General features: G+C 36.3%; 1 protein-coding gene across 1 annotated transcript in view; it reads right to left on the reverse strand.

Annotated features, from left to right (window-relative positions):
- Positions 1-5,526: 5,526 nt before the first annotated feature.
- LOC149577786 (putative monofunctional riboflavin biosynthesis protein RIBA 3, chloroplastic) overlaps positions 5,527-17,743 on the reverse strand; it is a 63,135-nt gene continuing 50,918 nt past the window's right edge. Inside the window, exon 7 of the mRNA XM_089825848.1 lies at positions 5,527-6,156. Coding sequence (XP_089681974.1) covers positions 5,944-6,156 — 213 coding nt within the window. The 3' untranslated portion in view covers positions 5,527-5,943. The remainder of the gene's footprint in view (positions 6,157-17,743) is intronic.

The following is a 17,743-nucleotide window of genomic DNA, read 5'->3' on the forward strand; positions in this document are numbered from 1 at the left end:
CACTTTATTATGTTTTAATGTTGAGTGTGGGAAGCTTCTTAAGTGGAGTTCATTTGGGAAACTTTGTGTCATTTGGAGATTAAAAATATGAGCCCATTTGATGAGTAAAGCATCCGACTGATTATTTTATTTTGTTGCTTACGAAGAGTTTCTAAGTTTGTCAATTTTTTTGCCCTTGCTAAAGTATAAGTGTTTGGAATTAAGAAGTGGCTAGTAATTCACAGTTGAGGTATTGTGAATTAATTCTAAGAATTTTCTTAATTAAATTATAGTATTTCTCGATTGTTATGTATTGTACTTGGGAATTTCATTGTGGCTGGAGAATTTGTGATTTGGAATGCCATTATTATCTACTGCTTGGCATGGTTAAAGAGGAATGTACCGTGGTTGTCGTCTCTATATTTGGCAGTGATTTCAAACTTTGTGGAAGGCTACAATCAATTAATGGGGGGCAACAATCAAGTTTTAGAGCACTTGTGATTATAAGCGAGGAGCATGTATTTCTAAGCCTACGAGTAAATTAGATTATTTCTTGAAAGTTGCAATCCATATTTCATCTATTAGAAGTCAATTCTAGGATATAGCCTGTTGAGGGTTTTTACAGTGGTATTAGAGCGATTTCTTGCCAGCTTGCAAGAATGGGGCTTAGTTTTTATTTTGTTCAGTGCTAACTTTGAAGATTTTCAGATCTAATTTCTAGAGTGAGGACAGCACTTTATTTTCTCCAGCTATGGACAGACATAGGACCAATAGTTCTAGAAGTTAGTGGGGTACTGAGGAAGTTAGCGTACGAATGAATGTCTTGAAGGAGATTTTGGAGAAACTGAAGCTTCATCAACATAGGTTGATAGAGAGTTTGTCGGATCCCGCAACAATTGAGAGGGCAGCAAGGTATATGGTTTCTGCCTTTAGAAGGCCAAAATCGAGGTTGTAGGGAAGGAAGCTTGAGTCTTCCCTGATAGGTGTCCATGATGCTGATGTATCTATATTTAGTACGACACCTGCTAGCCCTGTCCACAGTGTTGATGATGGACTCATTTCACAGAGATCAATAGATGTGTCAGTACCCTTTGTGGATAGTGGCATTGAGCTTCAAGAAGTTGAGGCTCCTAGAGTTGTTGCAGCTAGTGCAAAGATAGTTGATGCAGTTGTTACTACTGACACTTTTGGCTCTCTCGAGGAGGGGATTATTATTAGAGATTTGTATGTGAGTTATCATAGTGTTGCTCTAGTATAAGAGGAAACTACGTTCTTAGGTGGGACCAATGCATGTATGGAGTCACCCAGCTGTGATGTTGGTGATTTGTATGTTATAGCAGAGTCAGTAGATGTAGGTTCATGCTCTAGTGTTATTGATTCACAACTTGATGTTGAGTTGTGTGCAGTATCAGATGTCAGCAGTTGAGGCTTTATTAGGAGATGTGGATGCAGATAATATGGACACATTTGATGATACATTTGATGATGTTATGAGTTGCATTAGGTATGATATCCCTTGCCAGGTATCGACTGATGACTCCAAGGAGGTTTTGGATGGGTCCCAGGATCAGTGTTTATAGGATCTATCCTTTGATATGGAAGCTGAGACATGTGGGGATATTGATATTGTAAGGGCTTCCATTTCTTCAGATGAGAAGTTGATTGAATTACATAGTAGTTGTATCTCAGATGCAGAGTTTTGCAAGGTCAATAGCACAAATGTAATGAGTGATCTTGTGGTGGGCAATTTTGATTTGATTTCCTATCACAATGCAGTTAGTGAGACAGAGAACTTGCATAGGAGGCAATGGTTACAAAGGCATCATGTGACTTGTTAGCTAAAGGTGAGTGGTAGTAAAATTTCTTCATCTCTTGAGCATTATGATGTTATTCGTCAGATGCTAGCTACATCTAGTTGGGGTGCTCCTGTGTTAGATGAGCATGGTGATAGTAGTCTTTCCCTAGCAGAGGTTCATACACTTCCAGAATTTGTTAGGATCTTGAAGCATAGTTACTCTCAGTTAGTTACTAATAGGGATTACCTTCTAGAGTGGGGTAGCACCTATTATGAAATGTTGTTAGGGAAAAAGGAGGAGGTAGTTGAGCTTACCTAGGAGCTTGAGGTGATTGTGGACTCTCTTTAGTATACTCAGTTGGCTCTTCAAGAGTCATAATCACAGTTGGATGAGATTATCATGGAGTTTGAGAGGGTATAGTCGACATCAACCCCAGACCCTGTTTAGTTACATATTGTGGTTGGTGGTGAGTTTGCTTCCACGGTTGGGGATGAGGGACGTGATGATGTGGCTGACACATCCGTCCAACATATGGGTGCAGTAGGTACTGAGGAGGTGAGAGCATCAGGGGAGATGAGCTCTCATGATGATTTGCTTCCTTCTACCGGAAGTGGATCTATTTATTCATTTCATACAATTGGTACCATTAAATAGATGGTAGTGCCACATTTTCAAAGGGATCAGTTGTGGGTCGTAGGGGAGCAAGTTGATGATTCCACATATAATTTCTACTACACAGAATCCTTCATGGAGTATCTATTGGAGAGTTCAAATGTGAGGGAGGATTTATATAGAGTGTATGAGGGTACTCTCATCCGAGGCTCCAATTTTTATCGGGAGATTGGGAGTTTTTATCGACATTATATTGTGAGGAGTGCTCATTATTTTTCTTTTGACCCACAAGTAGAGGATTTGGTTTCACGTCGGTGTGGGTTGGATCCAGTTTCATGCCATCCATTATGGGATGGGTTAACACCATCTTTTGCAAATAGGATTGATAACTGCAAATTAGACCCCATGCAGTATTTACACACCTAAGATAGTTTGGCAGAGGTTGGAGTCAATGGTAGTGTTTCAAGTACCTATGGTTGTTACCATCTCCACAATGCAGTTGGATGTGAGTATCAATTTGATGGGGACTCAGGTGTGGATAGAGTTGATATTTCAGTTGGGTTGAGTTCTGATGAGTTGTTGCCTTCATCAACACCTTAGTTCAGTTTCTAGATGATTCTGATGTTGATGTCTGTTATTTGGGTATTAGTGCTACATGTATTGTTTGTACACAGCAAGGATAGTATGCAATTCTACCTTTGGGATCCAGGTGGATTTTGATGTCCATTTTACTCCAGGATTGCTTGGGGAAAAGCAATCTTACGAAGGGAGGACTGTACTGTCCCCATTTTTAACAGGTTTTTGCAATTGGTCAGGTCAGTTCACCATCGTGACCCTTGTGAGCTGACAATAGGATTTGAGGGTCTTAGTTGTGTGGTTATAGGCTTTCCAGTAGCCTAAGATGTGTTTTGGCTCTATTTAAGGGACTTACTATTGATAGTAAGTCAATCTATTGGTTTCGATGAACACAATTGAGTCAGAGGAGTTGGAGGATGCTCTCAGTTTTTATTTCGAGGTTCTGATTTGGGCTTCAAGAATCTTGGAGGGAGCATCTATTTATAGTAAGTCACCTCATCAAGTTCATTCATCAGCTTTCATCATTAGGATCACTTTGGTGTTGTTAGATTTTGATTCTGATGTTTCTTCAGTTGTTTTCGCAAGATGGGTGAATTATTATTATTATTCATCTAAATATGTTGAGGTTGTTATTTTTGTTAGTGTTGTTGGTTGGTCACCTTAGTATCATAGCTCGTTGGAACCAGGACAAAAAGTTTTAAATCATGAAAACAAGAAACAGTGGCTTCACATGTCAAAATTTGAAGTTATGGTGGAAAAGGTCATTTTCAGAGCCAAAAGTAATTAATAAATTAGTTTATAATGGTACTTTATTATCTTTTAATGTTGTGTGTGGGAAGCTTCTTAAGTGAAATTCATTTGGGAAACTTTGTGCCATTTGGAGATTATAAATATGAGCCCATTTGATGAGTAAAGCATCTGATTGATTTTTTTTCTTTGTTGCCTATGAAGAGTTTCTGAGTTTGTTGATTTCTTTGCCCTTGCTGAAGTATAAATGTTTGGAATTATGAAGTGCTTGGTAATTCACCGTTGAGGTATTGTGAATTAATTTTGAGAATTGTCTTAATTAAATTATAGTATTTCCCAACTATTATGTATTGTACCTGGGAATTTCATTATGGCTGGAGAATTTGTGATTTGGAATGTCATTATTGTCTACTAATTGGCATGGTTAAAGAGGAATGTACTGTGTTTATCGTCCTTGTATTTGGCAGCAATTTCAAACTTTGTGGAAGGCTGCAATCAATTATTAGGGGACAACAATCAAGTTTTAGAACACTTGTGATTATAAGCAAGGAGCGTGTATTTCTAAACCTGCGAGTAAATTGGATTAGTTCTTGAGAGTTGCAATCCATATTTCATATGTTAGAGTCAATTTTCAGGATATGGCCTGTTGAGGGTTTTTACAACCAAACACTTCAATTGTATGGTAAAATGTAGCCACTTGAATTTACGGAGCATCAAATGGGGCCTATTCTATTATAAGGAAAATATTAACATATAGTTTGAACTTAGGTTCATGTGGTAGAAAGTGGGCCAACTACTAGCCCAAAAAGAATAGAAAGATTGCTTGCAATTTCTACTATCAACTATATTAATCTAACCCAAATCACAGACGACCAAAGTTACCAATAACGAGCAACCAAGTCTTCATGTTGAGGATTTGGTATTGAAATATAATTTAGAATCAAAACCTCTAATTGGAGACTACGAGTAACATGATGAATGATGGTCAAACAAGAATGTTTAGAAAGCACAATGGCAAGCCTTTGAAAAACATTGGTAAGAAAGAAATTACATTATATCAAAATGGTACAAATTAGGCATACCAAGGCCTATGATGCCCTAACATTAGTTGGACTAGGTAAACCAAGATGTTGATGAAGAAAAATGACAATGGTTGAGGTTTAAAATTGGACTTGATTCATTATATGCATAAAACTAAGCCTCTCTCGATGAATAAGGAGTTCCCATTAATCTTTAATAAGTTCAATTATGTAAAATCCAATTGAAATTTAGTATTTCAAACACCATATATTGACAAAATACAACACAATGGAATTCTTGGAGGTGTATAATTCGACATTTCTAGAACGGTCATTAAAATGACAACATATTATAACAAAATGTCTTAAATAGCATGAAATATTTCTAATACTCTAGCCTTTGAATCATGTTTGCACATTGCCAAATTATACTTTTGTAAATATTATGTTTGTTTAAAAAAAGGCATAATATAGAATTTACAATTGTATTAACTATTAATATTGATAATTTAATATACATTAGATAACAGTACTTTATAGTTTAGATAACAGTACTTTATAGTTTTTCAACCAAAATTATCATTAAAACAACGACTCGTGCAACATTAGATAATATTATTTTCAATTATTTTGAGCAAATTACAACAGTATGAATGCAGTAGTTCTGTTAGCCATTTGTTCGCTTTTAGGCTATAGATCCATCACACAGCTATTATGTTATCTAACATGCAGCTTATCACTATAAAAGAACATTTATAAAAAATATAAACTTAAAACATATTACAAAAAGCATACCAAGAATCAAACCATTTTTTAAATTTAAAAAACATATTTTGGTATTGTGAATAATCAATTGAATGTCAAATTGTAAACTCAATGATGCTTTTCAGGTGTCCTACAGACCAATTTGGTCTAAAGGACATTAAGAATAATCATCATGATTGTCAATATACAGTTTTTATCGTACAAACTTCCAATCTCTCCTTTTATTGAGAGAGAACCCAGTTACAATTTCTTCTAGCTAGAAGGATTTCCTTCTAAATGAATTCGTGTTGCTAAAAGAATTTTGCAATAAACCAAAAACCTCTTCTACCAATACAAAAGATGTCACAGGAGAATGAGTATAAATTGCAGTTGTCATATGAACTCATTAACTTAGGGAATTCCTAATCCGTTGGCGAAGATTCCATATCCCTTTTGTTGAAGCTCTCGTGTCACATATCTGAAAATGATCCAGGTAAATCAGATCCATAAATATGGCCCATCTTTAAACGCTTAGCTTCTAGATATCTCTTGTTTTCTTCAGTTATTGGAGAGACAACAGGCACTCGACCAACTACAGCCAAACCATAACCTTTCAGCCCAATGAATTTAGCTGGATTGTTTGTCATAAGTCTCATTGTTCTGACGCCAATGTCCCTTAAAATCTGTCGTCAAAAGATATATATACATAAATATAAGTAGGAATATACTATACTACAAAAAACCCTCAAGATGGCAAATAGTCTAGAAAACAGCATACAGCACATGTTTCCTGATTTTCCTTACATATCCAAATTTCAGAAGCAAACAACAGAAAATTAAGCTCAAATTAAAAAATCTGACATGAAGAAGAACATATATTATGCATGAAAATCTATGAGTATCCATTGCCTTATAATAAAGATCAGTAATATTAAAACGAAGACTCAAAGCTGCAAGCCAGGGCTAAATACATCCAACCAATACTTCGTTCTAAAATCCAGAATTTCTCCGAGTTTTGAGGACCAGGGCACATGTGGATGGAAATAGGGATGACAAAAGCAAATTCTAGATTTTGGGACAGCAAAGGGCCAACCATTAAAATTAGTATTTAAATCTTGAACAAATAAATCAAAATTACTAAAAAGTAACATAACAAATGAAAAGAAAGTGTAAATCTAAAGAGTATGTATAATAATAATTTATTGATTCCATAATCCATCCAACAGACAAATAATCATATATATAATATTGAACATGATTTATATTGAGGGATGTCAAAGAAATAAATATTACATCGTGCATTGTACATATGTAGGTTGAGCAAAAAGCTTAGAAACTGGAGTCATCGTCCGATTGATATCTCAGAAACTGCTCCTCTTTCCGCTTTTCATTTCCTCTTTACCTCCTCTTTTATTGAATGTGATAATGCAATTGGTATCAGTTTTCTTTAAAATATTGTGCCTCCATTTTGGGATGTCATTTATTTCAAATTTCGCAAATTTTATGGGATGCCCTGAAGTCAAGGAAATGGCTAGTGTATGCCAAGAGTTCCAAAGGAACAAACAGGGAATCCAGGAGGTCTCAGGACATTTCCCCTTTTCTGGGAACGTCCCAAAAACCTTTTACCTAAGGACAAATAGGAAGTGGGCACTCCTTCCAAATCCCCATGTGCCCAAGACATTGATAGATCTAGACTCAGGTAAATGCCTCTATGGAATACTACTAAAAATCTTGTATTGATAATTATTAATATGTATTTATGCAGGCTTTAAACCTTCTTGGAAAAAAGAAAAACACTTGTATTGATTTGCAGGATATTATTATAATAAAACTTTCTTTACTTACCCTAAAGGAAATAATTTCAAAGAGAGGCTCTTGGGTCTCTATTGTGTTGTAAACACACATGCTCTGTTGTAAATGGGAACCCCCTCTTTTTTTTAGCGTAGTGGCTTAGTGTTTAGCTTAGTTTGTCGTAAGTGCTTGTTAGTGTCATTAACGACATTTTTTTAGGTTACCTAGACTCCTAGTGCTCAAGGAGCGTGAGTCAAATTAAGAATTCCTAGGTTGTGATGACAAAATTTCGTGGATTGAATTTCAATCACAAAATTTAGATTGAAGGAGGTAGGTCCATGAGCCCCCTTCGATCCTTACATAAGTTGAGATGATGATTATTAGCGTGAAGTTGGAAAGTTGTGAATCACCAAAGTTGAAAATTGAGGGAGAGCTTGTGACATTTTCACCAAGTATAAAAGTCGTCAAAAGAATGTCAAAATGTTGTGAAATGAGGAAGGGGAAAGTGTTGGTTCAATACTTAGGGAAATGAAAGAATACTAAGTGGAAATCTCAATTTTGAGAAAATCCTTAGTTAAAGAATGCCAAGAATTCAAGCGGATCTTGAGTAAAAAAATTCTAAGGGTTTTAACCTAAAACTCTCATTTGCCCCAAACATCTTGAGCATTTCTACCTAAAATTCACATTTGCACCCAAAATCATTATGATTTCCACCTAAAACACAAATTTGCGCCTAAAAGCATAAGTGAGATTAGAATCCAATGTTTTGTGAAGGCAAAGAGAAAAATGAAAACTTCAAGTATGATCCTTAAATGAAAAATCCACGAGCATTCCAAATGAAAAAGAAGAATCTTGAGGATTTCCAACTAAAACATGAATTTGCACCAATTAGCAATCTTGTTGGATTTTGAGTATATCATTGGTGGATTAATTAGTTTAACCCAATTTTTGCACATCTATCCCAGTCTTAAAAGGAACCTTCTTCCTTATATGAGTTACTGAGATTATTGTTAGCTACCTCAATGAGACAAGTTCACAAATTATTGCAACCATTTCCACCTGAACTTCACAAATGTGCCCACCTCAAAAATAGCATTTCCATAAGGTCAAATTTTGCCCATGGAGAAATGAGTAATTTTGAAGTAAAATTCTATGCAAGTTAGAATTAATGATCAGGTCGGACTCCTCGATGCTTTTATTAAAGCTCTATATATATAACAAAGTTAAGATGTCATTTTTAAAAAAACCACAATTCAAGCAATTGAAAATGAAAATAACCAGGATTAGAAGCAGATTTTACGAAGGCACGCAATTTGTTAGCAGATATAAGGTGATTCCAAGCAGATTGAAGGCAATTTTGACCTGAATTTAAGGTGATTTTCATCAGAAAGTTGATTGTTCCCTAGATTTGTTAGCTAATTTCAAACTACTTGAAGGATATTTACCAAGTTTTGTTAAGATTTAATCATGAGTTACCAAGTTTGTGAAGGATAATTACCAAAATTTAGATCTCCAATTCCAAATCACATTCAGATGCAAATTCAGTTCATGATTAAAATCCTACTCTTAGAAGTACTGTTTGTAATAAAATATCTTAAAATTTTCAAAACTTGCATTTCAATTCTTATTTGTGATTTTGATCCAAAGCCTTCTCTTTCTTATCAGGACTGATGCAAGTGATTAATGTAATGATGGGCATCAACAAAGAAGGATTATACTTACAACACAAGGAAGTCAATTCATGCAAGAATGATGGCCACAATGAAAGACATGATCAAGAAATTCAACAAGCATAGACAAGGACAACTTCAAACAAAATCAAGGAGAAGAATTATGAATTCAAGAAGGAAGCTCATCAACATAAGAGGAGATCAAGGCTAAAGACATTCAAGATGGAGAAATTATGAAGAAGAACAATGATGAAGACGAAGCAATTTGGGAATATGAGCCATCACAATCATTCACAAGAAGAAGATTAGTTTTAGAAGAATTTATCAAATTTAGGAAGATAATGTTGAGTATAAAAAGATATCTCTTCTTCATACTGAATTATAAAGTTTACAAGATAAACATGCTGAGTCCACTCATCTTTAACCAATCAAAGAATTTCATGTTAGCAAGACCAAGTCCACCAAACCTGACTCATTCACAAAAGGACATGTGGAAGGCATTTAATGTATAACTACAACCAATTTTCTTATTGGTTCACTCTTAAAAGGATATATATTGAAACATTTGAAATATCCTCATTGGATGATATTAAATGTTTGTAAGTAGTGGTTGCAACTGATCCTAGTTTGAGTTTTCTTGAGACTATCTTGGCCATTGATTTAGAATCAATATGGGCCCTTCATTTGTAATTGGGAGGTCCGTAAAAGACTTGGCCATCTCATTTGTAAAATCATTAGTGGTAGATTATATAGGCAATAGCAAGTAGGAGTAGCAAGAGGAGATCAAAAATTGTTGCCAAGATTATGTTTAAATTAATATATAATTTTCATTGAAGATATGGTGGATCTTTGTATGTTATTTCTAAATTTTACATAGTTTATACTTTTTTTTAATTTTAGTTGAAGTTCATTGATCTTAATGAAGAAGTGTGGAGAGATGTGGGGAATTCCTTGGTTCACACCATTTGAAGTTTGTATAGAAAATTGAAATGTATTGTTAGTTTGGACCCATTGAAGCACTAGATCGATTATGGATGTTCATTTGTGCCAATATTGGATTGTGGTAGTTGTTTCTTCATGGTGAAGAAGAAATTGGTTTAAGGAATTATTATCATTGTCCTTGGGTGTTAGAAGTAGTCTAGATTCCCTAACCATTATTCTCTCTATCTTTTTTTGAAGTTCAAATCTTTCATATTCAAGTTCTAGCCATTTTGAATGAAAAGAGTTAAAATATCCTGAAGAATAGTGTGTCTTTGTGAGAACCAACATATCACATCATTTCAACGAAGTTATATCCACCAAAAAGTTGCTAGTTCATAGTGTAAACTTTGGGGTTGCCTTATTTGGTCGCACATTGTCATATTGCTCAGCATTAGAGGTTTCCTTGTTCAAGAGAGAAAATAATACTTGCTATTTTATCTGTGTTGAGAAGTGTTGCAGAACACACATCAATAGTCTCCAAATTACAATACAAGATTTAGAAAACTGATTACGTAGTTACAATTAGGTGATAATATACAAAGATTAAAGCTTTAATTTTACAAAATTTTCCAGTAAAGCTGCATTTCTAAGTTTCTTGCAAGCAAACATTGAGTAGTTAACTTCAACTAGTAGAAGACAAACCAACTCAAAGCCTCCAAATATTTGTGGCAAAGCTGACTAACTCTCAAGTAACAAGTCAGGTGATTCCATCATACCAATTTATTTCTCCACACCATCCTTTTTGAAGGACACACAACCAACCATTTTTTCCTCATGCTAGGGGTGTATGAAACTTTGAAGCATTCCATCCCATCAATAGCTCCTTTTCATATCAATATTTAATGTTATCTCTTGGATACTTTATGGAACTCCAGTCTCATATATGGTTTCAATCTATGTTGAGTAGAAAAACACACATCGGGAAGAATGTACCTCTAATGCTTATAAAAATATTCTTTTAAGATCTTTTTTAAAAATGTGCTCATCCATGAACAGTTATTTCATGCTCTCATTTGCTCCACAAAAATATATATTATTTGATTACTTGGTCCCCTCCTAACAGAATCAACATGCACCAACAATCCTCAAACTCGAGCATGCTTTCTTGGATCATGCATTGTGAAAGGATAGCATCTGTTGGAACAAATCATGAAATTCTCCAACATCATTGCAATAGATTTTCATATTTATTTGTTCTCTCAGTGGTTTCAGGAGCATGGAAGGCATCTTTACCAAGGGTAACAAATGCCTATCTATCGCTTTTTCTTTCCACAAGCAATTTAGCTTTGTCATTTTTCAAAACACCTAGCTTGTCTGCATGCAGAAACAAATTTTACTATTAAACTGGGGGTTTCTTCATCCTAGTCTGAAATTCAAATACGATCTATCTTGTTATAATTTCTCTCATGTGATTGAAAATGGAATACTGTTGAATGAATAAATTTGATCTTGTCTAAACCTTACCAAAAGAAAATTTGACTATGAGGGCTGATCCTATCATTATACTTTCAAAATTGCATATGATCTTATTAAAGATTCTTTGAGTGCCCTGCAACTGACTTGACAAATTAAATTATTTTCTCATTCAATGATTGCACAAACCAAGCCCTGGTACAAGATAGAAAAAAGATGATAAAAAAATTGTATGAATACTGAAAGTTTGATGACTATATGAACATGAATGAACTGCAATTTGAGCCTTCACTCGTCCATGAAGAAACATATAAACTAATAATAGAAAACTGATACTAACTCTGATAAAAGAGAAAATATAAAGATGGTGCCTAAGAGTAAGTTTTGTTTGATTCAATTGAAAAACCCATAAAGAAATCTGCTTGATTGGTCTGAGGCCTCTTGTAATATTATATTAGTTTCTCATTTTTGGGGAAAATGTGTACCACTAATTTTACAGTACTGGCACCTTAGGCAGAAATTTGATACAGAATTAACACAAATAATATTATATTTGTCTCCTATATTCATTCAATTATATTTACTTATTTATAGGACATTTATATCCTATTTTATAGGATACCTCCTATAACAATTCCCTAAAGATACAAGTTGTTTTAACTCATAATACAAACAAATATATATTACTATGGCACACTAAAAAACCTATGGGAATGATGTACTATTCCCAACCCCCCTCCCCAACCTGCCCTCAACAATATTACATCATTTTCCAAATGGGAATAGGTGGAGAAACAATATTAATAACCATATATTTAGCACTTCACACAAACATAACGTAAGAGTAGGGATATACAGATCTACCCATGACAATCAATAAAGTAATTACTAGCCTCATTAGGCCTCATTAGTAAAATTGAACTTTCTTGACTTTTGTCCAAAAGGATTTGGACCAACAATTCTATCTAAGGTCATACAACAAGTTTGGATTGGGACAAACACGTCTATCTGAGGTCATACTATAAGTTTGGATAGTGACAAACACATCTATCGAACATCAAAGTTACGAATAGGGACACACAAGTCTTCTCACAATTTATGATTGGATACACATGCATTCAATCATAACTACTAACTTCTCTGATTGAGAACAAACACTTACAATCACTATCAATCCGTATATGGTTTGGACAAACACATTCAACCACAAATAACTAGTATTGTGATTGGTCACGATTCACAACATAATAAGCTTGAGAACCAGGTCCTTGTAGCATATGTAACCACCGTTATACATCACTACCATCTTGATTATAAGCAATATGAGATAGTAATTTCTGCCTCCTAGAAAGCAATCTTGACTTTAGTCATTTCAATAAGTTGCCACTAAAACAATTTTGCAACCCAATCACTAGTGACTGATAAGAGGTTGTCGAATGTCCTCCAAACTCCTAAGCCTTTGATCTCTAGTGGGCTTGTGTAATGTCTCCTTTTCTAGTATGCAATGTATGATGTTTTTGTTAGCCAATTTTGCATGGTCTCATAGCTTAACCAGGACTTTTAAGGGATCTTGATGATATTTGACCTAGGTAGTTTCAGTTGCAAGCCATTTTGAAGGGATTTGAGGTAGTTTTGGGAATGCATACCATTTATAGTAAGTCATTCAAGGCATGACTAGACATCCCATGGCAATGACATGTCAGTGCTAATTATTTAAAATAGACAAGAAGATTTATTTATCATTGATATGACTTATTATGCATTAATAAAGTTATAAAGTTAAATTTAATTATTTAACTTTATTAACACATAGTTTATAACTTTAGTTAAATATTTAACCTTATTAGACTTTGGCATGCATTAAAAGAATCGTGACAATCCCATTGCAAAAAGCCTTCCTTTATAACTTAGAAATGAGGAGAGGTACGAACAACTTAGCAATGTGAGATAAAAGACTATTTTGTCTTTTAGTCACTTAAGTCATTTTTTCATAAAGCAACTTTAAATCATAAAGTACTTTTTATTTCAACTTAATAAAACAATGTGACTTTAACCTTAGAATTTCCCATTTAGAATCTCCTCAACTGAAACCAAAACTCTTGCAACTGGTTAGCATCCTAAAATATATGTCGTTAGCCTATCCGGATGGAAAGATAGACCAACTAGGCACCATTATGGCTAGCGTGGAGAAGTAGACATTACAGTCCTCCCCTCCTGGGATTGCTTGCCCTCAAGCAATCTCAATGTCGGATGCTGTAGTATTGACTCACTTTCCCAAGTGGCATCCTCGTAAGGCAAATCCTTCCAGCCAATCAAATATTCCTTGATGGACCTATTATGCAGCTTCCTTTCTCTGACCTCTATCACCTCTACTGGAACTAATACAAGCTTCCCTTCCTCATCGAGCAGAGGAAACTCTATGGAGGGTATTGCATGTTGGCCAATCGCTTTCTTGAGACATGAAACGTGGAACACGTTATGAATTCTGCTATCATTAGATAAATCTAGCTCATAGGCGACCTCACCAACTCTTCTAGTAATGCAATAAGGACCAAACAATCTGGGCTGAAGCTTCTGAGACCCACTCTTTTTCAAAGAACTCTGCCTCTATGGCTGGAGACGAAGATAAACCCTGTCACCCAACTCAAAACTACGCTCAGTCCGCCGGAGATCAGTGTACATCTTCTGCTGATTCTGGGCCTATAAAATGTTCTCCCAAAGAGATCTGAGGATATCCTACTGACCCTGTATCCACTCCCCGGCTAGCAGTGCCCTGTTGTCCTGCAAAGCTAGGTCTACGAATGACAGGGGCTCACTGCCATAGAGAGCTCGAAATGGAGACATCTGAATGGACATGTGGTAGCAGTTGTAATAGTACTCCCCTATATAAAACCATTTAACCCAAGCTCTCTGCTAACCTGCTACATAGCTTCGAAGATAACCCTCCACCCATTTATTAACGATTCCAATTTGTCCATCCCTCTAGGGGTGATAACTCGTGCTAGGTGTCAACTCCATACCTATCAATCTGAACAATTCCTGCCAAAAAGTGCTAAGGAACTTGCTATCCCTGTCACTCACAATGGTGCGAGGAAGACCATGTAAACGAAAAAACCTTCTGAAAGAATAACTCAGCTACCTGAGAGGCTGACCAATCTGCTGCCATGGCAAAGAAGTGAGTGAATTTCGTCAATCTATCCACCACCACAAAAATAGAGTCCTTGCCCTACACCCTAGGCAACCCTGTAAAAAAATCCATGGAAATACTCTCCCATTTTTGTGCCGAAATGAGAAGAGATTGTAATAACCCAGCTAGAAAGTCATGCTCTGACTTGTTCTGTTGACAAGTCTGGCACTCCCTGATATGTTGGAGGACATCGTCCTTGAGGCCCTTCCATGAAAATCTTTCCCTGACTTGTCTACAGGTTTTGAAGAACCCTGTGTGTCCTGCTGATGGTGCATCATGTAGAGTTTCCATAATCTTACCTTTGAGTTTAGATACTGGTACAAGGTAAATCCGATCCTTATAGAAAATCACATCATCTATTACCTTGTACCTGTTGTCCTGAAGCTGTCCATCCATAATCTGACATACTTAGGATACTCAACCAGCAACTACAACTTCCACTTTGCTGATATCTCAGAAATAACACAACATTCCGCTACTAAAGGTCTCCAGGAAAGTGCATCATCAACTACATTGTTCTTACCTTTGACATACTCAATGTCAAAATCATAGGCCTGAATCTTATTGACACCCTTTTGTTGTCTTTCATTAAGATCCTTCAATTTTAAGAAGTAGCACAAACTATAGTGATCTATCCTAACTATGAATTTGCCCCCACTAAGTACTATTTGAACCTGGCTAAAGCATGCATAATAGCCAACATTTCCTTATCATAAGTGTAGTACAGTCTCTCGCCATCCTTGAGCTTCATGTTCTCATAAGCAATTGGATGCCTATCGTGCATGAGAACTACACCAATACCACTCCCTGAAGCATCACACTCAGGAACAAACGGTCGAGAGAAACGGATAGTGCCAAGACTGGGCATGTGTCACCTACTTGAGCCTATCAAAGGTCTCCTCTGCCTCAAATGTTCATCTAAATGCCCCTTTCCATGTGAGGTCAGTGAGGGGAGTTGCTATCTGAGAGAAACCTATAGCGAACCTCCTATAGTAAGAACAAAGACCCATGAATCCCCTCAAGTCTGATACGTTCCTCGGTGGTGGCCAATCTAAGATTGCCTGAATCTTTTTCTAATGTACCTTCACCCCATCTGCACCAATTACATGACCAAGGTAAAGAATCTCGGTCAATCCGAATTCACATCATGACTCTAAGTGACCATGATCCTGGGTGACCAATCATATGCCACTCCCTCTAAATGCATCGTAGCAAATCTAATGGCTTCTATCTCTAACATGGGTTTAAGTGTTAGGTAAGTGTCTAGCTTGTGAATCCAAGCTCTCACGGATGTCTTACTGCCGCCATCAAAAGTAGGGAGAGATAGTTTGTTCATAGCATGCTTCAAATCCCTGTTCGGTACTCTAGGTCTCTTGTCCGACTGTTGTCTTTCTATCTCCCTTTTCTGATTTAAGTATTGAATAAAGGACATATTTTATTTAACTGGGTCAAGGAACAAATCCCACTCATCGAACATTGCCATAACATTGTTCGGCAGTAGGTTTGGTGCCGCTGGTGGTGCAACCTCTTCCTCTACATTAAAAACGAGCATTAAAGGCCTATCATTGTTTCGTGTGGGGGCCCTAACAGCTCGGGATGATCCTGCCACACTACCACCTCCACTGTGATGACTTGGGGCTGCCTTGTGAGGTGGAGCTAACTGCTGCATAGCGCCTGCAAGCTGCTGAAGCACATTAGCAATGTTGTTCTATCCATCTCTAATGACCCACAATGTTTCCCTTACTTCTTGATCCGGTTCAGTTTCACTATGAGACATTTGAATGTTGTTTGCATGTTCTGCCTATTCAATCTGATCAACCTATTTAGCCTATTCAACCTGTTCCAAAAATTAACTCCTCATCTACTAAATAACTATCCTCAATGTCAACCTACTCTAAAGACTCTGCTTGCTCCGGTTGGAGGTGACTAAATTTATAAAGTTTCTTCCTCATACCTAGCTGTCATTTTTCCTATTTATTCCAACCTATTATGTAATAAATTTTCCCACAAGATGGCAGGACTTATGGCTCTGATACCACTGTAATAATCCTTGCCTAATCTGACCAAAAAATTTAAACTTGTGCTGATGGAATTTTGTCAAACAGTTGGTGTACGATCTCTATATTAAACTATGGAGCCATTGAAATAAACCGATTCAAGTAATGCATGCCAAAGTCTAATAAGGCTTGAATAATTCGAAACTCAATTACAACAGCAATGCTTGGAACAATGATAACAGATTAATATTGTTTACCCAAAAACTAATTGAAAGTATGGCAAGAATAATGAAGCGAATACAATATCTTTACTTGCAGCAGTTGATTATGGTCTTACAATACAAACAAGAGATAATGAACCTGGAGTTAGCCGCTGAAGGTAAATTGTCCATGTGACATGGTATAATTGTTTGCCATAGGCTACTGGTATCCTGGAGTTAGCCGCTGTAGGTGACTGTCCTCGTGGTTTTGGTAAATGTACTCTATCACAAGCTGCACTTCCAATTGTAATCAACAACCCGTACCCCTCTCTCCTTGACGTGGGAACTAAGATGGTTGCTGCCGTGTGTTCTTATGCTTTGTGACTCCTGTTGCGATTGGTGTGACTCCAACACATTGTTAATCTACAACCCACAGGCTACACATCTTCTCACAAGCGATCTTCAGTAGTGATAGGAGAAAGATGTCGAGTATATGTCGAACACGTGATTTAAGGCTTAGACTGTGACTGTAGTTCGACAACCCCCTTATTCTATTGTAGGACACCTTCCAAATGTCGTGGGAAGTTACTCACACTATCTACACCCACAAAGTCTATTTTGGCCGCTATCTTACTTCCTTAGCCGGCAATAGCTATTGTGCATCAAGTATGGAGGAAAGAACCGACGCAATTAGTTCCTATTCCACTGTATGATCAAATAGATAACTTACTTCCAAGTCAGAGACAATGTCACTGTCCGCATGTCGATTTCTACATGAAACTGTATGTTAACTCAGAATGAGGGTTTGGGGTGACATCCAACTTCCTCAAATAACTCGAGGGGTTTCATCCTCAGAGTTACCAATCACATTAAAGCAACCGTTGGTAGCAATATATTAATATTTATCATATTTATTGTGACAATCCCAATGTAAAAAGCCTTCCTTTATAACTTCAAAATGAGGAGAGGTACGAACAACTTAGCAAAGTGGAATAAAAGACTATTTCGTCTTTTAGTCACTTAAGTCATTT

The sequence above is a fragment of the Cupressus sempervirens genome, chromosome 1 (genome assembly GCF_028749045.1).
Source record: "Cupressus sempervirens isolate cs-2001-9-10 chromosome 1, ASM2874904v1, whole genome shotgun sequence".
NCBI classification, from domain to species: Eukaryota; Viridiplantae; Streptophyta; class Pinopsida; order Cupressales; family Cupressaceae; genus Cupressus; species Cupressus sempervirens.